Here is a 24791-nt window from a genome sequence, read left to right as displayed (position 1 = left end):
GCTGCCACTATCAGGAGAGGTAGCAAATTGATTTTTGCATAAGATTTTGGAAAAAATTTGCACAAGTATTCTGAGCTCCCTGTCACTTACATTAACACGTTGTGTATAGCTAAGCTCTGCTGTTGTAGAAATGACTTCTGCCTGTCTTTCTGAATGAAATAAGGTTATGGCAAATGATACGCATATCAGTGCTGTGATGATCTTACTTAGTAGCCCAGGCTGGATGAGCTTCTTACATGAGTAACATCCTTCTCAAGAATGTGGGTGTGAAGCATGAAAATGGTGAAGAGAGGCACAGTCTATGTGAAACTTTTAATTTCTCATTTCAGCAGGCAAACAGAATGATTTTTTGGAAAGTATAATAAAACCAGACTTTTTGTGAGTGTCTTTTAACTCAGCATAGACAAAAGTCAGTTATACAGAAGGTCACACAAGCAGTCTGTAGTCAGTCAATCTGTTATTTCATCATCAGCCTGAAATGGAGCTGTGATGTCTTAAACAGGAAAATTCAGGAAAATATCATCAATATGAGCATCACAGTGGGTTTTAGTTGTTTTTCTTCTTCAGCAGTTTAACATCTGATGCAAAGAAAGTTCAGCTTCAGCAAATAAAATACTGAAAAAATTATCTGGCCAAGGGCCTGCAGCATTGTATTGACCTTGATGAAATTTTATTGAGTGTGAGTTTAAGTATTTGACATCTAATGCTTAGACCAGTCATAGTAATATTGGCTTTCTTAATATTTGTGCTGTTCCAGGCTGAATCTTAACTTCCCTTCAGTGCTTGGAGAAAATGTGTCTCGGAAGCATTCACAGGTTGCAGACACGTTTGCTGCCTGGAAGTAGTGAGCATATCCCTGCTGGGGAATAGGCTTTGCCCACAGGCAGATCAGACCTGCTGGCTGGCAGAGCAGAGCATGGCAGCCCTAGTGGTGATCCCACAAAACTGATCTAAATTGCTGTGCACTTCTCTGCCTCTCCACTGGCCAGAGTGTGCAGGTGCAAATAGAGGAAGGTGTAAGGGAGACGAGAATGTCGCGATCATTAATAAATGCCCCTACAAAAGCAGTGAGCCCTCATGGCTGCATCACAGTGAGCATTAATGTCCTTCATTTGAAACTGTTTGAGCAGAGCCATTTACCACCTCACAGCAGTTGGTAGTGCTCTGATAAAATGCAAAATGTTAATACAGAGGAAAGCCTTCTCTTGCCTTCTACCTCTTGTGCTAATGTTAAAGGCTGCTAGGAAGTGCTCTGAGTAAAAGAAGTTTGTCTTGTATCCAGATTTTTCTGTATGTGTTGCTTTGTGAACTCTCAAACTAAGTTTCAGGATGAAGATTAAAAACATCTGGGGTTTGTCCATAGGTTTCAAAGGGATAAATACCTTAGCAGAGCTGCATATGAAATTAGGTCCAGTTACACTGGGGAAATTGGTTCTTCTTCTATCTCAGCAGAAAAAAAAATCCTTGAGAAGGACCGACCTATAAAGCTTTTTATCTCCTATCAGTCTGCTGGAGTAGCACTGATGATTTTATGTAGTAGATATCAGTTGCATTAAAAGATGAACAGGTAGCATTAGCGATAGATCATCTATTATAATCTTACTGAGCACGTTCTCTCTGCAGCACAGAACAGTTTTTCTGTCCATTTCAGACCAGGCTGAAATTCAGAGATTAACAAAGTGATTGCAGCTGGTGTTATAAGGGATAGCACCCTGAGATATTTATCCTTCACTGTCAAGGAGTTAGGCTAGATGATCTAATAGGCAATTTCCATCCCTAATATCTGTGGTTCTTCTAGCTGAAAGGCAGCTGGGGATGCAGAATTTACAATTTCTAGTCATTATTTAGCTCTGCTTTATTTCTTCACAGTGTTTGCATTGTTGCCATGAAATAGTATTGGGCAAAATTCTTAATCTCAATGATGTTTATTAAATTAAGGCAATTCTCTGATGTGCACCAGCATTTCTCTGTGAAGAGGACCCCGGTTTGTATGAACCAAGGAGCAGAAATGTCTCAGGTTTGCCTGCCAGTCGCGCTGAGCTCGGGCGCTGCCCCTCGCACGGTCCCGTCTGGATCATGGTGAGCTGTTGCAGGCAGCTTGTTTGCCTCCAGCTGTCACTCACCCTGCCCTGGATCCCCAGACAGTCCACTCCTGGGGATTATGCATCTCCCTCTCTTGATACCGAATCTGCTGCTAGTCATGGAGGTCTGCAAGCAGGGCGTGCTTTCATCTGGAATTGGGAACCTGGTCTTCATGAAGAAGATATATTTTTTAGCTCAAATAGAAGCAGTTAAAAAAATAGGTGCAACTTAAAATGTTCAGAATCTAGAGAGCTGACCTTTTTTTTTTCCTGGTTATATTATCAAAAACACTATTAAACCCCTAAATATTATTTCTTTTTTAAAATTTCAGATGATTGCTTATGATGTGAAACTGTTTCTCCATTTCTGATTTCTGTCCCCTATGATTCCATTCTTCAGCTATTGGAATGGGACAGAGAGAGTGCTGGCTGTGCAGGACCTGCTAGGGAGTTTTCTTCCATTCTGCATCATCAGAACATTGCTGGATGCCAAAGGAGCCTTCCTTTTATTTTTCAGTTCTGCTTTTCCCTAGCTGCAGCAATTTCAGTGCTTATCTCTCCACTCCTGGCACTTGGGAGTGTTGATAAATGTTTGTCTTCAACTGGAGCCTTGATTCTTTGTTTACAACCTCTTTAATTCAATATTTTGCAGACCAGAAGGACAGGGAGGGAACAGTTTTTCACTGCTTACATGATCATGGGGTAAATATTAAAAATACGCAGACTGAAAATGACTGTTTTGCCATTTATCTTCTTTCGGATGGGCCAGATGCACACCTGCTCATGTGTGCTTAGAGATCTGCAGTCACCTAAGCACAAAGGCCTGACTAAAATTGGTTTTGAAATATGAAAAAGGAAATGTTTTTCATTAATGAATGATCACCAGCAGTGAATCTGGTGACTAAAATCATACACATCTGCTCAGTTTATGATTGAACACTTGAAATTTCAAGCATTTAAAACTTTCAGTGTCACAGTGCTGATTTGGCAGAGGTCCACAGGCTCTCCTGCATGCAGGGGTGCAGATTCCTCTGGGAAGGACTTTGCAACTCCCCACGGCACAACACTGTGGGAGGGCCCCCTGACCCAATGGACATACTTGAAGAAATTCTGATAGAAGCAAAGTGGTTTCTAGCAGAGCCTGTTATGCTCTTCAGTGCTTCAGTTTCCATGTTTAAAATTTTAAGCACTCAGGTTTTAACAGCATGACTGCTGAAGCCTTTGTGAAGCTCAGCTAGGAGCCACTTAGCTTTTCTGAGGAAAAAATACTTGAAACTTTGTTAGGGTTAAGGAGGAGCTGTCTGTGTACCTGGCTGCTCTCTTGGCAGTGTTCCGTACAGCCCCTTTCTTCCCTAATTCCATCTGGGTATCTTAGGATGCAAAAGGAATGGCATGGAGATTTTGAAACTGCATTTATGTAAATTGAGACTGAGTCATCTGGGATACTGTGTGCAGTTCTGTTACCTCAGTGTGGGGTTTGTCTGTCCTTACCTAAACATTTTAAGATGTCGAAGTCTGTAGCAATCAATCAATGTCTCTTCTAGACAAAAGAAAGAAATGGGTATTTATAAAGACTGAGTCCTCAGGCACGTATTGGATGCCAACCAGAGGATTAAATGAATCACTGTGGGTGCCTGCAGTTGGGCAGATGAGCCCTACCGTTTATTTCCAAAGGTGTTGCAATCAAATGAAAGACATTTCAGAGGCAACAGAAAATGGCTAGAGAATAGGCTGAAATCTCTGTATTCTGAGAAGATTGGAAAGTTTATGTTTGATTGCCTTAGGAAAGACATTTGTAAGAAGGGATGCAGTAAGAAGGGATGCGGTTAAAGGGGAAGTTCTTTCCCTTTTGCCTTGAAAACTGAGGCAATGAAGCTGCAAGAAGAGAAAACTGAACTCAGACAAAGAAAAAAGCGCCACAGTTTAAACGAGAATCCTTTTCCAAAAGAAGTTGGCTGAGTTTAAAAACCAGAAATATTTCAAGTTCATTGAGACAAATGTCTTCATAAAGATTTTCTCCAGTTTGTCATAAAAGGAGTTTTTGAGGAACTATTACTCCTCTATCTTCAGGACTTGAACAAGTTTTGCACTACTGGGGAGCAGGATGAGATCCAGCAGGAAGGGCACATTTCTCTAGGAGTGCATCTTGTAACCAATGGTGGCCGGCAGAGTGACAGTGGCTGTTGTGGCAGGGCTGCCATGGCCGGCATTGCGGCCTGGTGGTGCCAAAGGCTGGGCACTCTGGTCAGGGAGCAGTGAGGTGCCAGGGGGAAGAGCTGTCACAGGTAGTGATGGAGGATGGACAGATCTTTCCAAAGGCCCTGCAGAGCCAAGAACCTGAGCTCCATGTTGAAAGGAAGGAGAGAAAAATAGAGATAAGCTTTGAAAATCAAGGGTGGAAACTTTCAAGATGGCGAGGGCTGGAGGTTGGTTACTGCTGACAGCATAACTAAGGCCCCTGTTCCACCTGTGATTCATCAGGTACAGAGAAGGTAAAGTGCCTGTGAAGAGGTGGGAGAGATGACCTCCCTCCCTTCAGATGGGGCAGCAGATCCAGCAGAGCCTCAACCCTTAGAAGATTCCAGAAGAGGAGGGTGTGGTAGGTATCAGAAGCTCTCTCCTGAGGAGACAGAAGCCATTGTGTGCCAGCCTGCCGTGCTGTCACAGGAGGTTTGCTGCTTGCCAAGAGCTCACACATGAGCCTTGCAAAGAGGCTGCCAGAGCTTGTTTGTCTCCTGGACTATGACTGCTGCTGCTCATCCATGTGGGCACCCATGATGCAGCCAGGGAAGACCTCGAGGAGTCAGGAGTGACCACACAGCTCTGAGTGCAGGGGTGGAAGGTGCAGGTGCCCAGCTGGGGTCTCCTCAGTCCTGCTGGTCGAGGGGAGAAGGCTCTGGCTGGTGCAGGCACATCTTGCAGGCAGTGATGGTGGTGTTGTTAGCCAGGCTGTGATCTCCAGGGACATGGGGGATGCTCTGAGGAGCAAGGACTGCTGAGCAAGAATCTGACAAAGTGAGCTGAGGTCATCTCTAATTGGCTGCACAACCTTGTGAAGGTGGCTTTAAATGATGCTTATTGGGGAAGGGGGTTCATTCTCTGAAGAAGAGGGTGAGCAGAAAGATGCAGTCTACAGCTAAACTGAGCAGGGTGTGTAGGGAAGATGGAGCCAGGCTTTCCTTGGCGGTACAAAATGGAGGAAGGATGAGAGGCAAAAAAGATGGGAGTTTAAAATCAGAATTATGGAAAGAAATGGGATGTCATGGGGGTGTCCAGATGCTGGCACAGGTTTCCCAGAGAAGTTGTGAGATCACCATCCTTGGAGAAACTCAAAACTTGTCTGAAGAATGACCTGAGCAACCAGTTTTAACTCAAATTACTTTGAGGAGGATGTTGGTCTAGGAGACCTCCAGACGTTCTTTCAAACCTATATGACTCATTGATCCAGTAATTTTTTACAAATTATTCTGACACATTATGGTTAGCCATGGCCTGATGTCTGAATTCAGAGTTATTTTAGTGAAGTCCTCTATTCTTTGCCACGCAAGAGATCAATCTGAGTATCTCCAGTGTTTCCTTATACCTTACATGTCATCGTACCATATGGAGCTTGGATGTGATCTGGTATGGCAATCCTTGGATTAATTTACAGTTAGGAATAACAAGAATTTGTTTTACTTTGATTTGTCCTTAGGCACATGAACAGATGTGACTACTCCTCTTGTGATGCATACAAATGTTAGTTAATCATCATAATCAAAAGGAATTGTTGACATATAATTGTTTAGGTAATAGTCCCTGGCTTATATTTACATTAAATCCTATAATTTTAAGTAGCTATGAAACTTTACAGTATCTTCAGTAAATTACTGGTATTGAGCACCTAAATGGCATAACAGTGGAGGAGGTGGATGGTTAAAGGCTGTCTTTTACCTCCTTGAGTGATGGAACTCTGTTTCTGGGAGAGGTCATGTGTGCTATGCTGCTAGGAGAAGGTTTAGCTATTTTGCCTCCATCCATTCTTGCTACTGAATTAAAGAAAAAGAAAAAGAAAAGAGGTGGAGATGTTTTCCTGCTCATTCTCTGTCTCATGAGCAATGCATTATCAGTAGTGGAAGAAGCAGTGCCCCAAACTGCCCTTGTAGGCAAACAGGTGTCATATCTCTTCTCACTGTTTTGTTTAGACATGGCCCTGGTTACAGAATGACATTTATAGCAAAATGACATTCACCAGTGATGAAATACAGCAAACTGAGAAGGTGAGCATAGTGACTCTAACGATGCACAGCAACATGCCATCATAATTCTTGTCTGAGATGAAGAAAGACTTTGTGAGTCCTTGGATCAGTTTCCATTCTGGCTCTGAGCACATTACGTCGAGCTCTGTTTATGACCCATGTTTTAATAGTAAATCCTGGTTTTGTCTGTATTAAATTTCTAAGATTCAATAGGAGTTGCCGGTGAAAAGTGATGAGTTCATGGGGTTGTTTAGAATTGTCTGACAACAGCTAGGGAACTGATTTAGCTTTCAGGAGAGAAAGTTAACGTGGGAATTTTTTTTTTCCATTCAGCACTGCAGGAGAAGGGATGTTTACCATTGAAGTAAGTTCGGGACTAGGAGATTGCTTGTATTGTCAAATCTTGAGGTAGTCAAAATGATTTTTCCCTGCTTAAGGAGGGTAGTATGTGTCCAGGCATGAGAAGCACAAAGACAATCTGTGGACGATTGCTCAGGTGTTCTAAGCTGCAAAACTTCTTGAGCAGACAAGAAGCAGTTTTTCTTCCTCTCTGTTGTGATACCAAGCATTGCTGCATTCCATATTCTTGCTGTAAAAGCACTTTGGGACAACGAGAATGGAGATTTAATTTAGCAATCAAACACTTCTATTATTCTCTATTTCATGTCAGAGGAGTTGCTGGTGGAACACTGATATTCTGTGTGTAGAGAGTGGGGCTGAGGGAAATGCTCTGTGGAGATGGGAAATGACAGGTCTCACTTCTTCGCTTAAAGCTATTCTGCTTTGCTTTGTTGCTGCTGTGAGAAAATACATCTCTTCTAGACGTAAAGAGTGGATTTTTCTGCCTTCTGAGCAGAGGAAAGCTTCTGAGTCTCAGTGAGAACATGCCATTAAATATGTTTGCAGCCCATTAGGCCTGAAGACTTCAAAATGCGCTGTACCACTGAGAAGGAGATGTTTTTTTGATATGTGATGGTTTCACTCATATGGTGCTTCCATCGTGTTTTACAAGAGAACATGCAACTTTTAAAGCCTTTTGGCACAGGTAATTAGTTAGTTCCCACAGAGATGTAAAGTGATTACCTGATAGTTAACAAGAAAAACCTTTTCCAAGGTTTCCATCTATGTTGAGGGTTTTTGTTTTTTTTTTTTTTTTTTTTTTTTTTTTTTTTTTTTTTTTTTTTTTTTTTTTTTTTTTTTTTTTAATGAGATCACAGAATAGTTTGGGTCGGAAGGGACCTTTGAAGGTCCTCTGTCCAGCCTCCCTAGAATGAGCAGGGGCATCTTCAGCCCAGAGAGAGCCCCATCCAACTTGACCTTGAATGAGTCACCTACCACTTCCCTGGACAATCTGTTCCAGTGTTTCACCACCGTTGCTATAAATATCTTCTTTCTCATGTCTAGTCTAATTCTATCCTCTTCTAGTTCTAAAACATTGCCCTTGTCCTACTGCAACAGGTCCTGCTTAAAAGCTTGTCCCCATCTTTCCTATAAGCCCTCTTATGCTCTTTTTGACTGCATATATTTAAATTTTAATTTTTACAATTTAATTAATTTAATTTTTAAATACAAAAGTGTAGACACATTCTTACAGTTTGGTATTAGAAAATAAATTTTTTGCAGTTGTACAAACCTAGTGTAGCCTGGTATACAGTTTTTTCTTCCTGCTGTCATTAGGACAGATGACTCCTTCTGCAAACTCATGAGCAAGAGTTTGAGCAAGGTGGGAAGCTCAGCTCTTGAACTGCTGAATCTGTAGGTCAGTAAGCAAAATTTGAGACTTTCAAAGGTGATTGTGGTTTTAGAATGATATTCCTCTAATTAAGGAGCATTTTGACTATTACTTTCTAAAACAATTAGATGTCTATTCCAAAAGGCAAGAAAAGACCAAACATCTCTAAAATTTCAGTGTGTGTTGTTGTGAGTCTGATCAAAATGTCCATGTGTGCTTTTGATACAGAAGAAAAGCTTATAACTCTCATTTGTGTATCTGTGTCTGAATTCTGGCACCAGGTCAAAATAGACAGGTGAAGAACCTCGGATTTGATACAAGCTAGTAATTTCTGAGGAATAACATTTTGTCGTAAATGACTTGGAAGATTCAAGAGAGAAAATTACATGGATATTACATGTCCTTTATTTGCCAAAAATCTCTCATGAATTCATTCAAATAATAGCAGCCTCAGCAGCAGTAATAGTAAGAAAATAAACATTTATATACATAAGTATTTTGGTGAACTCTGTAGTAGTGGTAATAATGCAAATAAAGACAATTATATACCTGTGTAGTTTGGTGAACACCTATTAAAGTGAAATAGTATAGAAGTGCTTGAAGCATGCCATGATTTTCTTCTGATGAACTTGACTTTCCTGGTAATCTGAAAGATGACTGAAGAGTTATAGCTTGTAGGAAAATAAGCCAAAATAAATTGCATATTTATAATATTCTTTATTAGAAAATGCTCTAGGGAGCATATAGAGTTTAAAAATTCAATGCCTTTTCCTGGTGATACTTTCATCACAAAATAATGGCATTTTCTTGCAGACTATTTCAAATTAATTATTTTAAATTACTGAGATAGTTGGTGGGTGATAGTTTTTGAGAGCTGTTTTTGAGAGTGAAGTGGCTCCTTTGTTATGTGCAACTAGCCTTATAAGCAGTATTAATTATGCCACATTGTAAAATTCTTCCTATTTAAATGGTGAAGTAAGATACAAGGAATGAATAATAATATTTAATATCTGTTGTTGCAATGGGCACATGGCAGGTAGAAGATAAAGAGGAGTAAAACTGAAGAAAAATAGTGCGTGAAACGATCTGTTAATTGAACTGTGCTCCAATTCCCTAATCTCACAATTTTTAAAATTATTCTTCCGTAGCCTCAGACCATTCGGCAGACTCTTCAAAAGACACTGCAGTACTTTGAGCATCAAGTTATTGGGTAAGTGTTAATTTGAGGTGGGGAAAGGTGCATGATAATGCTTTGCTCTGTGCTTTCCAATTCCCAGCCCTCCATGATAAGCTTTTAAATTTAATTTTTAACTTTTTCTCTCAAATTCTTAGAGTTGCTTAGGAATAGCAATACATAACCTGGATGTAAATGGTAAACTGCTGTTCAATCCTGCTTCTGTACAATCCCATCAGATGGCGACTGCTTAATGAACTGGAACGTTTCTTATAAAAAGAGAATAGCAACACCTTTTCAGTCATAGAATATCAGGTTGGCAAGGGACCTCAAAGCTCATCTAGTCCAACCTTTCTTGACAGAAGCATGGTCTAGACAGGATGGCTCAGCACTCTGTCCAGCTGAATCTTGAAATTGCCCATCATGGGACAATTAATCCTTAATCCTTTGCCACCACTTCTGAAAGACGTTTGTTGACTTTGCATTTGTATAAGGAGTTGTGATAAATTTTTTTTTTCCTGTAGTTACAGAGATGCAGAGAAGAATTTTCACAATATATCAAACAGATGCTCCTATACAGACTGCTCTGGCAATGAAGAAACTGAGGATGTCTCAGGAATTCTCCAGTGTACGGCTAATGTGCTTGGTATGTGTTTTTTCAAGGGAATTTGTTTCCTTTAGTTGCAAGGAAGTTTTACTGACCATCCTAATGCCAACAATGAAACAAGAAATTTTTGCTCCAACCACAGAAATTTAGAATATAGGCAGCAACATACCACTGCACTGTTACTACATTTGTTTCTTTTTCTACATACATTTTGAACTTTTAAGACAATCCAGACGTGATTGTCAGTGGAGGCAATGAATGTGTATTGTGCAATACCCAGTGATTTGAGAAGTTTCAAAGGCTTTTGGCAAGTGGACTTGCTTCTGTGCAGGCCTTGGAATTATCTCTAGTGTTTTTATAGGGGTTCTGCAGAACAACAGAGACTTTTGTCATCTGTGGGCCTGGTGGATAGAGGGCCTGAGAAACAGCAGCAGGGTGTACCTGAGACATGAAACATTCTGGAAACTTAGATTTTCTTCAGCAAGAGGCGCAACACTGAAATGTGACTGTGTATGATAATTGAAGACAAGTTTTAACTTTCCATGTCAGGGGAATATGGTGAGGTGATAGTCTGCTCACATTGTGGTCTTTACCATTGTATCCTGCCGACTTAAAATACTTTTGGAGGATGTGCATTGTGTATCTGTCTTTCTTACTGCCAACTGTTAAGCAGACTTGGTGTGCTCTGTGAAACAGCAAACCTGATCTAGTTTAGGGATGACTGTGTTTCACTGACATTCAAGATGTTTTGTCTTTTTTTTTTTGCTATCCAATGCCTTATTCTGTAAAATGCTAAATGCTGTCAGGGATGTTCTGTGTGCCTTTAGCTGCTGCTAGAAAGAGGTGGTGTTTTGTATTTTGCATGTGTGGTCATGGAGAGAATTTAGAACAAATCAAATTCTAAATGTGTCTAGTGTTATTTACCTTTTTTTTTTTTAATTCTAAAATATTTGCATGCTAGTTCTCTAAAACAAATGCTATGAGTGATAAGGCAGGACTCATGCAAAGCAGAGACTTTTCATGTTAGCAGGTGCATATTAATATTATAAAAAGCCAGACTAATCATTCAGTACTTGTTTCACCATGACACAAAATATGAGTTATATGAAAAAGTTATGAATAGTTTTTCACCTTCATAGTGCTTTTAAAGCAGTATATCAGTCCCAGTACCTCAGCATGGCTGAGTAATGTGCAACCTGTTTCTTCAGTGGTATCCTCAAAATGCATGTTTATTAGGGGCAGATTGGGACCAAAGTATAGGGATAACATCTAAGCATTACTGCCATGGGGAACTATTAAAGTGGGCTTTGTTGAAAATTAGCAGAGACTTTTTCTTGGACAAGTTTGCCTCTTAAAGAAAGAGTTCTTAGCAAAAAAACCCACTTCAGTATGAGCAAGACACTGTGATAATTTAAAAGCAATCCTTCTCCCTATCTGGTATAAGAACATAAGGGAATGAACAGTATACCCAACTTCTTTATTTTAATTGTATCTCCTATCACAACAGGGAACAAATTAATGGAGGGTGTGTAATTAATTCTCACATACACAGTTATTTTTCTTGTTGAATAAGGATTGGGAAGATCGGCCTCTGTGAAAGAGGGATGTAACCACTGGGGTGTGTACCTGGAGCAAGTGGCATTGCTGAGACAGGAGGCAAGCATGAATCTGACTGTGATGAAGGCTAGAGAAACTGTTGAACCAAATCTGGCTCTTAGTTCATTTATATGAGCAGTAAGAGACACTTGCTGTCTAGGGCTGGAAGAAAATGTTTCCTTAAAGATGCTTAGAAGCATCTTCCTGCTCTCTGACCTTAGATACTGCCCACATGATTCACCTCTTCCAGTCTCCTAACCACCTCTAAAAAAGTAATTTGGCATTCCTTATTCATCAGAAGAGTGCAAATGCTGAGATCTCTGGTAAGCTTGGAGGACTCTGAGCAGATGCTTCACACTGTGGTCCTGGTGCTTGCGCTGCTCACAGGGAAGTGCTGACTGCAAGCTGTTCACTCAGCTCGGTGCATGTGATTTATCATGTATGAATGCTGCAATTTTCCTCCTGTCAAGTCAGCCCTAAAGTGTGTCACCATCTTCCTGCAGTGCAAGGACCTGGTTCTCCTTGTCTCCTTGCTGAGTTGCTCTGCTACAAGTCTAGACATCAGTAGAAGTCTCCCTGCTTTAAACCACTGTAATGGAAGGAACCCACGTCCATCAGATTCACATGCTGTAAACTGTGTGTGGTACCAGATCAGTCCCACTGTTTTCCTTTACAAGGACAGCTTCTGAGGCTGGAGTATTTTATTTAACTTTCCGTCCTTTCAAAAATAGTCCAGACAGCTTCATGATGGACTCAGCTTTCATTAATTAGTGCATGCATACTTTTACAGTGTCCTTCATAAGCATGTAGAAACAGAGAGTCCTTTAGGTTGAAAAAGACCTTTAAGATCAAGTCCAATTGTTAGTGCAGCGCTGCCGAGTACACCACTAAACTGTGTTCAGAGGAGATTGGCAGTGTTGGTTTGAACCTATTTTAGAAATAAATGATAAGAGAAAGATGTCCATGATGAAGTATGTTATGTGGATTACTACCACATTTCTTTCTTAGGTGACTATAAACTTATACTGAGGTATGTTAGAGAGAAAAGTTGTATCTGAGGAGATTCCTTATTTGACCTTGGGCAAGTTTTTATTCTTTCTGTGCCTCAATTTCCCATCTGTATAATGGAGATAACAGGATTTTTGTAATCCTTTAAACCACATGTCAGTGCTATTCAGATTTCAACCTTCTTGAAGTAAAGACGTTTTCATACCCTTTGTACATTCAGCATTTTGAACAATGACAGCAAATCTCGTTTGGGACTGCTTTTGTCCTCATGATTTAAAATAATTTGATTTCATATAAGATTAGAGTGTGCATTTTTACTTAAATGCTTCCAGAATAAAGCAGACCTTCATGTAGCTGCAAATTAAAACTTTGGTAACAGGAAATTACGGATGAAAACTTTTTTGTTGTTTTGTAACTGCTTTTAAGGAATTTATTCTGGGACATAAAGCCTCCATGACCCATCTCCTGTTTATTTCTTTGGCAGACATTCAAAGAAGGTCTGTGCTACTGAGTTGTACAAAGCAGTAGAGAAATGCTCGATTTTCCTTTTTGAACCCCACTCAGTACTTCCAATATATCACATGATATTTCTTACATCCCAAATGCACAAGTCAGATAAAAACTGTACAGCCTTCACCTCACCTCATCCAAACACTCTTTTCAGACACTGCAAACAATTAGTGTAGCCTTTGTGAATGAGAACTATTTTTCACTCTTCAGTCCTTCACAGGGAAAAAAAGAAAGGCAACTTCATTAAGGCAGTTATCTGTCTTTTAAATGGCACTGGTATTTCCTCTGGAGCCTCTTTGCATCTTGCTGAGGAATATGTAATCTGTCCTCACTTTGATAGTAAAACTAATGAAAAGTAACCTAAATTCATAAAGTCATATAAAAAGAGCTGTTGTGCAAAATCTGTAAAGCAGCAGTAACTGTTCACACCCAGTCTCTGACGACATGGAAGAAGTGTTGTCTTTGAAAGCCCATTTGTGTATTTTAAACTGCAGTATCTAAATTGCATGTACTGCAGCACCATGTTAGATAAACTCTATTAATTACACTTGGTCACACAGTCTGAAGTTACAAATACACTTGTATCAGATCATGGTTTCAGCAGAGAGGCCTGAAGAAGTAATTTTACCTATCTGACTTTCCATTGCTTAAGGTACTGAAAAAAATTCTCCTCCATTTTTGTAACTCAAGCAAATAATTTATACAACAGAATTATTTTTTGTCTCATAAAAATTTGGCTTAAAAATGCACAGTACAAATCAACGGCTAAGTCAGCTCTGTATGTGGACTCAAGTGTATTGCAAGAATTGTTCCTATTAGGCATTTGTATCTTGTGGGATAATAATGCTCTTTCTTTAGATTTTGCTTCAGAGAGTGGCATGAAGAATTTGCTTGTCTGTCTATCTATCTGGGCATCTTCTGTTTGGAGGATGATGTGGTGCAGTGGCAATTCCCCAGGGATCCCCTAATACCCTGGTGATAAGGTGTATGGAATCCTGGCCCAGAGCCCTGTCCTGTCAGGGAGATAAATTGTGTTTCTGGATTCAGCTTCCCCAAGTCACCGAGGAGGAGGTGGAATCCATTGTTAGTGTAAGGTTTTAGAGAGTTCTTGCTCTGGGTGACATTTGCTTGTCACTACCAAAGAGAACATGTGCTGCAGGCTGCTTTATATAGGGCAGATCACTTCATGACTAAATATATCTTGCAGGGCTGATCCTTCATTTAGTACAAAGGGCATAATTCTATAAAAGTCATTTGTTCTCTGTACATTTGTCAGAGTTAAAGATCTGTGTTTCCTTTATGAAACTAAGAAAATCTTAGCTCTTATATGAGACAATGGCATGAAGCTGTGTCAGGGCAAGTTTAGTCTGAATATTAGGAAAAGGTTAATCACCCAGAGGGTGGCTGAGAGCTTCACTGAGGTGAAGGCTGTTCAGTTTTTATTGCTGCACTGCTGAGCACTTGGGAAGTGGTCACAGCACCAAACCTGACAGAATTCAAGAAGTGCGTGAACAGTGTTCTCAGGTATATGGTGTGATTCTTGGGGATGTCTTGTGCAGGGCCAGAAATTGGATTTTAATGATCCTTTTAGGTCCCTTCCAACTCAGAATATTCTATGCTTCTGTGATCCTCTATTGTTAAAGAGGAATATATTTGGGATCATTCTGGTAACTATTAAATAACTGCTGAGAAATACTGTATTTAAAAAGGCAGGAAATCATTGAAAAGGAGGTGCCAGGACATATCTTAGCCTACCTTCTAACCACCTTAGACTAAGTGTAGTGTTTGGAAAAGGTAAACAAAGGTTTGGGACAAACAAAGTCAGTAGACTGACTGCTTGGGAGGTGTCTGAGAACTGTAAATGCTTAGATATTGAAAGTATATAAATTTTTATCACTTCCCTTTGCACTAAGAACTGCAACTAGTCATTAGGATGCAACTAATTTAGGATACGCAGCCTGATTTATAATTAAAGTTGTTGGTTTACAAATGGCGTAAAAGGAAATGTTACACGGCCCAGAGGATTTACAATACTAATGGATTCTAATAATACTTTATCCTGGGGGGTCTCAGCTATACTCACAGGGCTCCTGTTATTTAGCAGATGATACAGTGCACTGGCAACACAAAGGTAATCTAAACAAAAAGCACATAATTCATGTGATTTCAAAACTGAGATGAGTACATCTCAATTAGAAAAGGACAAATGTTTATACCAAATGACCTTAGACATCCCACTCTCCTCAAATCAGAGCTATTTATTGTTAGAAAGCAGATGAACTTCCAGCAGATAATGAGCGGTTTGGAATTATGATGTACAATAGCATCTTGTGGAAGTCTATTTATAAAGAACATTTTCTGGCCATGATTCATTGACTGAATGTAGGTGTTTGTCATTATCTGAGGTGCTGTGAGGTACCTTGTGGCCTCTGTCAAACCTTCAGAAATGTGTAGGTCTCCCTTAGGTCCCTCATCTTGGCAGATACAGTAACTATCTATTGGTTCTTTTTTAGATGTCTTGGATGCCTTATGAAGAATCAAGGAACATTAGATTTCTATATTTAGTCAGATGAGTTGAGCCCTTTATATATGTGAGGAGTTATGAGAGATAATTTTGCATTTCATGGGAAGAGCTTTTAGATTTCATTGCAATTTTATTCGTTCCAGGAAGTGCAGTTCTGCTCCCTGTGTTAATTCAAAGACATGTATATTTACTTTAATGAAAAAAAAGCAAATTAAAAAAATCCTTATTGCTGTTTAATCTTTAGAGTTAGCATGAAACAAACCTGGTCTGCCTAATTTTTAGGAACTACCAATCTAATGACTGCAGTTTTCATTTAATGAGCCCTGTGCAAATATAAGAAGGGAGCCTCCCAGGTGGTGGTGGGGTACATAAAATCATGATAGTCTTGCTTCACATATCTTGGCTTTGCTTCAGAATTGGCTGCTACTGAGAGCACTATATGGGGGCAAAACCCTCTTCCACTGCCTGTTCTTAATCTCTCATGTGAGCTTCCTCTGTCAACAATTTTGAGCAGAATCTTTTATATTTATGTAAAGAACTGGTGATCAGCTCCTCAGCAAGAGGCAATAATTACAGTGGTATTTCTATCACTGGTCAAAGGACAAGGAAAGAAACCACCTCATTAAAAGTGGATAAAAGAAATATTATAGGTGAACAAGTGTCAGGAGTTCTTTTTTTAACAGTAGTTCTCATTTATATTCTGTGAAAGATATGCAGGCCCTGCATGTCACTGTAAGAGAGGTGTATAGATTTTTCAGTTGTGTCACAACCACATGTAAAAGCATAAAATGGTGTTACTGTATTTATATAAAAAGCATCAAAAAGGTGCTATCTGGATTCCCAGGATGATATAAATACACAATAATAATGAAGTAAAATCTAAGTCAGTTATACAGTAATTAGATACTGGTACTAGGTTCACTTACAAGCCAAATGATTCATCTACTGTACCTTCAGCATTAGTCTGTACACAAGAAAACCTTTTTTTATTCAGAGACTAAATGTTGCTTTCCCTACCATCTGAAATAATTCTTTAAAATTCTGAGCTGCCACCTGTCTTTCTGTCCGCAGGTCTGTTTAAGGAAAAGATGTTATTGATGCCAAAAATTTGATAATCCAAAAACATTTAAGAGACACTTGCTATAACTGAGGGTGGCAAATTCTGCTTCTGTTCACAGTATGAGGTCTGGAATTGCATATTTAATTGTTCCAACCCCTTAAGGTTTGATACTTACAGATTCTGAATGGTATCTCAGAAAAAAAAAGTATTTTTCAATGCCAAATGAGTCAGATGCTGGCCATTCTGCAGCCATTGTCTTCATTATTTACTTTGAGGAAAAACTGGATGGCTTGTGACTGCTTCTGCATGCTGCACCAGTTAATGAATTACATTGATTTTTTTTATCACATCACATAATAGTTTTTTTATCACATTAGGGTTTTTATCTTCTGATTGCTTCTCAAGAGCCTATGATTTGCAATTTTCTTTATGGGAACAGAATCTTACCTAATTTCTCCACTTCATAATGTACAAAATACTTAAAAATAGTGCATTAATTCCTTGACATTTTGTAGTGTGTTTTCGGTTTACATTAACTGCTGAAAAGAAAGTGAAAATCTTTTGCTAGTATGTTATTATAGGATGAAGTCATCTATTTCTGCTCCAGTTCAGTGAAATACTTAATTTGTACTTTGAACCTGTGCTTAAAGACTTTGGTAATTTTGGATCTGGATAGCAAATATAGGATCCCTTCTCTTAATGTCTTTGAGACACAATTTCAAAGGATAATAATTTTTCACAGATCCAAAAGTGCTTTTTAGTGGAGGTCTGTAGCAATATTTTCCTTCTATGGTTGCTTTGCCTCAATTTCCAATGTGCATATTTAATTTCTCTCCAATATGGACTAGAATAAAAGTGACATTGTAAGGAAAAGCAACAAAAAGAAACTACTAAGGAAAAACCAATAAAGTTAAGACGTGATATGTCCTCCTGATGTCAATTTAAGTAGTAGGAACACAGTAGATCCCTCTCCAGGAGGAAAACAAATTGAGACTAATGCATTTTTAGGACTTCATTTACAATATCAGTAGAAGGTTTGTAAAGAGTAGAAGCTCCAAATAACGAGTTACTTCAGCTGGGGAGCAGCAGAGAGTGTTGGGATGATTTTTACCACTCAGTGGAGTGTCTTGGTGAAACCAGGGAAGACCTTTTCCTCTGTATTAATTGCAAGCCAGTGCTCATTAGGAAGCTGTGTTGGGGTCATACATGAGGTGATAATGGGAGTGCAGTGGCCACTGCATTTGGAAGTGCTGGGCTGTCCTACAGATATCAAATATATATATTTTTTTCCTGGGAAGCTGAATGAAAATTTTGCTTAGAGGTTCACAGTGAAAAAGAAAGAATGGAGATGCTGGCTTTTCAGAATGGAATAGCAAATGGTCAGTTTTGATGAACAGAAGTTGACTCACATTTTCAATGCCATATTCAGTTTGAATTAGTCCAGGGCAAAATCAAACAGAAAAACAATTGTTCAGCAATTGAATGTAAGATGAGTTTTAAAAGATTGGACTTTTTATGTAGATGCATAATCTGAAGGTTATAAGAAGATAATTTGAATTTGTTTTGTATTTTCTCAGCATAAAATCAAAAAACAGGAAATACCATATATGTTGAAATTGGAAATCATACTGAATGTAATATTTAAAGATAACAGCTAGCCCATGGAAGTCTCTAAATGTAATAAAGTGTGCACTGTAGACACAATGAGTTCTGAGATTTTTTTTTAGCATGAAGGTTTTTCTACTTGTAATAAAACTATCTCCCAGTCTGGTATTGTCCTGGATTTATCTGGGATAGAGTTCATTTCTCCTCAGTAGCTGGTACTTTGCTGTGTTTTGGATTCAGTATGAGAATAATGTTGATAACGTACTCATGTTTTGGTTGTTGCTAAGTAGTGTTTATCCTAAGCCTAGGACGTTTTTTGTGTCTCATGCTCTGCCAATGAGGAGGGGGACAAAAAAGCTGGGAGGGAGCACAACTGAGACCCAAACTGGCCAAAGGGACATTCCACACCATTAGAATGTCATGCCCAGTTTATAAACTGGGGGAGTGACCTGAACAAGGACAGGGACTGGCACTGGTGGTGAGCAATTGCATTGGGCATTGCTTGTCTTACTGTATGGGTTTTAATTTTTTTTTTATCATCATCATTATTATTATTATTAATATTATTATTATATTTTCATTTTGTTTCAATTATTAAACTGTTATTATCTCAACCTACAAGTTTTACTTCTGATTCTCCTCCCCATTCCACTAGAGTGGAGGGCTGAGCAAGTGGCTGTGTGGTGTTTACTTGCCAGCTGGGCTTAACCACAACAGCTATGTGTAGAAATATGGGTAGGGAGAAAATCTACAAAAGATTTGCAAAAGGTTAGGATCATTTATATGGTAGCAAGTAAAAAGGTTATACTGAAGTATATACAGAATTATATACTGTATATATAGGTGAGCATCTGTTCATCATTTGTTTCAATAAGAGGGGCAGAAATAATTCAGTAAAAAATACATATCAAATATTTTTTGCAACTTTACACAAAGACATCACTGGAGCCAATAGCTTTGCAGAGAAATACAGAAAAAATTAATCTGTGTGTTTGTGTAACAAGGAATTTATTAAATTAATATTTTTAATTCAAAGATAAACATCATGCTTCATGCAAAAATTATTGGCTTGTTGGTAAAGCTAAGGAAGAAGCTTCCTTGAAAGGAACATTATGATTTTTGGTTCTGAAGGTTGCTTAACTTAGTTTAATTTCCTTAGTATATCATAGTGTCTGTTCTTGTAGAGAAAATTCATGACCAACATGGACCAGCAGTTTGGTTGAGTTTGGTCATATCCATTTTTCTATTAGAGCGGATCTGATTTTCTGCTGGTACTCTGTGTAACTCAATTCAAAGCTGAAATGTTCTTAAAAGTAGTGGGACGTCCTCAAGCCAGGTATAATTCCTGTTGCTTGGAGTCAGTATGTTGCATCCAGACTGAACAGCCAGTTCTCCAGGATGGACAACAAGACCAATCTAAGACAAGCAGCAAAACCTCAGGCCAAATACTGAGATAGAGTTCCCAGCAGTGATAATGAGGTGAGGTTGCATGTGTAGCAGCAGAGTCCGGGAGTGATCAGTTCTGCAAACCTCATTTGCAGTCAGTGGTGCCAGGGCAGCTGCTGCACTGTATTTGTACAATACATTTGAAAGGCACTTCACCTGTGCTGTTCTCTGGGTGGCTTTGTGGGATGTATTTGGCCATTTGTAGCAATAGCCCAGGGGTTTCTGGTGATGTTCTGTTCCCCTCTGCAGTCTTACAGCCTTGGGTGTCCCTGCTAGACTGCTCACTTTTACACACAGACTTCTAATGTTGCTCACTATACAATGATATTTAAAAGTATGATTATCTGTTTGTGTATACATATGAATATGATGATTTCTTAGCTATTTGCTATTAATATCCAGTTATGACATTATTAGTATGGGTTATAATTTAATTCTTTTGGGACTATAGTGAGTATTTTTTGGTAAGATGTTACAATACCATGTTATGCAGGCGTAATGGTAATGAGTCAGGAGTTGGCACACAGTCTTCTGAGTCAGGATATTAGGGGGCATTGTGTACCAGAGGTGCTTTCTTTTGGCTTAGCTGTGGAGCTGACCATCTGTGGTCATAAAAGATCCTGGGAATGTTTTTGTAATAACCTAGTTTAGTGACCAGATTTCTTTATGAGTAATGGCATTTGAATGAACTTTCCCAAATTATAGCTATTACTTCTTTTATAAAATATGCTTTGTCATGTTCTTATGCTGTCATATTTATATATGTAATTTTCTGCATTTTAATTTGCTATTAATCATGCATCATTGCAGACTGTAAAGCTGGGAAACTCTGAAATCCCTTGTGAATATTGTTTGTATTAACTATGCCTGTGTACATAGGTAGTTCAGACACTGCCTTGAGTTTATAAAAGGTTATTGTCTGCAAACAACATGACTTCTATTCCCTGTTATACTTCAGGTATAAAAGTCACTAATCACTCTGTTCTTCCCAAATTGAAGGCCTAGAAGCAGTCTAAACAATAAGAAGTTCAGTGATCCACTGGGATATTACCAGTGGATATAAAGCATGCTGAATACACATTAAAATAAAGGGCCTGTTGTGCTCTCAGGAAAGAAATAACTGCTCTTCATTTCTGTTCAAATTCAAGGGAAATTTTAAGGTGTTTCACTAGTTGACTGACAGGTAATTCTGTATTATTTCAATGTAGTGAAGAAACTATGTTGTTAATTCCCAGATTAATTTCCTTTGAAAACTCTGGATATTTGTAGTTCTCAGACAGCTGATATATACTTCCTTTTATTCTGTTACATCTTAAAACAATACAAACACCTGGTTAATTTTGTAACAGTGAGGAAAAGGAAACAGGCCCACTAATAACTGGCTGAGACAGCAAGCTGAAACAATGAGGACTTAAAAAAAATGGTTTCTAGGGTTACTCCCAACCACCACATAAACCTATGGATTGGCATCTAGTGAAAAAGCTGCTATCACTCTTTGGGGCAAATAGAGGCAAAAAGGGAAAATGTGACACAGTAGCAATGCTATTTTGTTGATATTGGTGTCTCATTGTCCTATAGGTCTGAAGTTTGAGGAAATGCAGGAAAAGTTTGGGGAGGAATTCTTCAATATCTGCTTTGACGAGAATGAAAGAGTTCTTCGAGCTGTAGGTGGGACCCTTCAAGACTTCTTCAATGGCTTTGACGCTTTGCTGGAGCATATTAGAACTTCATTTGGAAGACAGGCCACCCTGGAATCTCCTTCTTTCCTATGCAAAGAACTCCCTGAAGGCAATCTCATGCTTCATTATTTTCACCCGCATCAGATTGTGGGATTTGCAATGACAGGAATGATAAAAGCGGCAGCAAAGAAGATTTACCGCTTGGAAGTGGAAGTAGAACAGGTCACAAATGATAAGTTGTGTTCAGAGGGGACAAACCCAGGTAACTGCAGTTGTTTGACTTTCCTTATCAAAGAACATGCAAATGCAAATACCACAAAAGCACTTCCACCAGGAACCTCCCAGTCCCCCTTAGACCTGAGGATTAGTATCAGCACCTTCTGCAGAGCTTTCCCCTTTCACCTGATGTTTGATCCAAACATGCTGGTTCTCCAGCTTGGAGAAGGTCTTAGGAAGCAGCTGAGATGTGACAATCATAAAACGCTGAAATTCCAAGAGTGCTTTGACATAGTCTCTCCTAAAATCAGTGCCACATTTGAACGAGTTCTCCTGAGGTTATCTACACCCTTTGTCATCCGGACCAAACTTGAGGATTCTGATTCTGAAAGTAAAGATAAGGTAAGAATATTAATTTGGAAGTGGATGTGCTTATATGTGTGTGGTGGGAGAGGATTTTTTTGCTCAGAGAAAGGCAGCTCAAGTCCTGTGTGTTCTGGAATGCCCACTCATGCCTTGCAAACAGGGGCTAAGTGATATTCCCCAGCCAAGTGAATATTTTCCTAGATTATTTATAAGCTTTGTCTGTGAAGTTGTAGCAAATCCTGACATTTCCATTCAGAAAATTCTTCACAGTGAGATTGAATAGTACAGCTTGAATAAAAGGGTGAGGAATTTTACAAAATACCCGTATCTTATCCTTAATTTCACTCTGGGCATGTTATGATAAGAATAGTTTTTAAGCCATTTACTAGGACCTAGCTTGGAGTACTTATTTTGAAAGTTTCTCACCGCTGGTTTCACATTGTTACCTTAATGTATCTTATTTCCCTGTTTTGGATGCTGCTTTCCTATTGGTTTCTTCTTACCTCTCACCCTGCACTCAAGAAAACCAGGGCTGTAAGTGGTACTGAGTGTCACTTAAGCCAGTTTTATTGTGTTCCAGTCATTCAAACAGGCACTTGTCCTCCCACACTGCATCTTTCCTCCATGTTTTAGGAGAGAGCTACCTTAACCAGCGAGCCCTGTGTTGAGTTCAGTGCATTCAGCTGAGTAGACTGAGAACATGTCTTTAGTGTGGAGTTCTCCAATGGTTGGATGGAATTTGTCTCAATGCCTATCCTGGAATTACAAGGAAGTTTTTTGGTGTGAAGTAGGGTTCTGGGTTTTATGCACCAAAGTACTTGTACTTAATTAAAACTTGCTTAAAGGCTTGAAAGTCTGTGTGTGGGTGCCCTGGAAATACTGCTGCCCAAAGTGGAACTGGATGATCTTTAAGGTCCCTTCCAACCCAAACCATGCTATGGTTCTATGATTCTATGATAATTCAAAATATAGTTACTTCTTACAGCAGCAGTATTTCCAGCTCCTCTTTGGCACTATACTTTGGCACCATAAAGCATATGTCTGCTGCATTTTCCTCTGGAATTAATATGTTCCCCCAAGAGAAACAAACTGGTGCTTTTCATTTTGTATTATTTGATGTCATTCAACCTTCTTGAAGCCAAAAGGGAGTTTATTTTTCAGAACCAGTCCTCAGTGTCACCCTAGCCTTTAATTACAAGAAGGAAATGAGGTGTGAAAGGAGTGGAGGAGTTGGCTCTGAGCTACCTTATGATACACTTGTTTCTCCTTTGGAAGAGTCTGGTTTCACGACGCTTCAGGCAGAATGCACCTATCCTTCTCAGAACCCTTCCCCTCTCCCAGGACAGTCACAGCCCTTTGACTGTCTTCTGCTCTTCATGAATTTGCTGTACATCACTCTGAAGAAGAAGAAGGTTTAGGTGGAGGAAGGAGACTTTCAAAGCCTTTTCCCCTATTTAAGTTAAACACACAAAATACTCTCGTACCTGGACAGATTTCATATGGCTGTGGCTTGCGCTCAGGAGCAGTGGCAGGAGTGGGGCTGGTTGGAAGCAGGATTTTAGATTAGGCACTACTAACACTAGGGACACAGGTGGAAGGGGATGGCAGCACAGGACATCCTTTGCCTGCCGGCAGCTGGGAGAAAAATTGTATCTTGAAGAGTGAGGTCTGAATTAGAGGGAAAAGGGTGATGGTGAGGTGCAGGGGAGCTGTTGTACTGAAGGCATGGGAATTAATTTGGGAACATCAGTTTATCTGAAGAGGTGTTTTCTTCTGTCTCACCCATTTGATAAGCACTTCCAAAATATTTTTTGCTTGTGAATAGGTTAAAAAAGCTCATCATATGAAGCATTTTGCTAGATATTTGCTTTAAAAAAAAAAAAAAAAGTTGCATAGATTCGTAGGCTATGGTTGACTTGCTTACATAGATTTTGAGAGGAGGACATAGCAATACAGTTTATGTCATGTCATTATCCATAAAAGTCCTTCATGGATAAAAAAAAGTAGACTGGACCTTGGGAACTGCATGCTGTATTATTTTCCTATAGCTCATGCCACTCATTTTGGAATTCTTTTCAGTTTGCCAGCACTTGTTTGGAAGTTGAATATTAGGCAGGTAGATGAGTAGCTGTAAGCATGACCCTGCTTAAAAGTTGCCAGTAACTGACTTAGACATTTCCCTATTTCTCTGCCACACACCTCTCTTCAGTTCATAGTGGAATCACATCCCACTTAGAGCTATTTATTTTTAAAAAATAATAAATAAATCTGAGTCTGCAATAACTGACACTTTGCAGGCTTGGTTACCTTCAATGGCAGCTGTAGGCATGTGACCCAGACAGCTTTGCTGCAGTGTTGAACCTGATCAGATGTCTTATTGCATTAAAAAAAACAAAAACTCAAAAGGCTTTGCAATGAACAGATGCTGTTCCAGCCTCTCTTCAAAAGATGTTTATTTTCATTTCAATGCATAAATCATACACTTTTTTCAGACTAGCAGTGAGAAAGACAGAATCAGAAAACAGTTTTCATTTAGTCCTGACACTAGCTCTGTGTTCAGATGAAAGTAAGTCATAAACCATGATCTTTCCCTAACTAAACACCTACAAGTAAAATTGAAAAAAATAAAAAAAACCAACCCAAAAAACAGCACCTGTCCTGGCTTTCAGGGTGTTGAGTGCTTGTCCAGTTTATTTAAAGAATCATTTGTGTGTTTCACTTTACTGGTATTTGAATAATTGGAATAGATAATACTATCCTAAGTTTCTGGTATAAGTCCTGTGAGGTCTGGGTGCAGAGCTTCCTGCAGAGCTGTATTGCACCTTTGCAGAAGCACAACCTCACCTCATGCATTAATATCTCAGCAGAATTTTGTTAATTTGGTATGTCACCACCTGTTCCTTGGAGCTCAGAGTATTTACGGGATCCCATTGTTCTAGGGACCAAGCA

General features: G+C 39.2%; 1 protein-coding gene across 1 annotated transcript in view; it reads left to right on the top strand.

Annotated features, from left to right (window-relative positions):
• Window positions 1-24791, top strand: part of GUCY1A2 (guanylate cyclase 1 soluble subunit alpha 2) — a 135796-nt gene that overhangs the window by 5317 nt on the left and 105688 nt on the right. The window contains exons 2-4 of the mRNA XM_054272339.1: window positions 9200-9261; window positions 9750-9871; window positions 21160-21878. Coding sequence (XP_054128314.1) covers window positions 9200-9261; window positions 9750-9871; window positions 21160-21878 — 903 coding nt within the window. The remainder of the gene's footprint in view (window positions 1-9199; window positions 9262-9749; window positions 9872-21159; window positions 21879-24791) is intronic.

This window comes from Melozone crissalis, unplaced genomic scaffold (assembly GCF_028551555.1).
Source record: "Melozone crissalis strain CALT ecotype California unplaced genomic scaffold, PUWL_Pcris_2 ptg000013l_1, whole genome shotgun sequence".
Taxonomy (NCBI): Eukaryota; Metazoa; Chordata; class Aves; order Passeriformes; family Passerellidae; genus Melozone; species Melozone crissalis.
The sequence above is the reverse complement of the archived record's forward strand: the minus strand, read 5'-3'. Positions and strand labels throughout refer to the sequence as shown.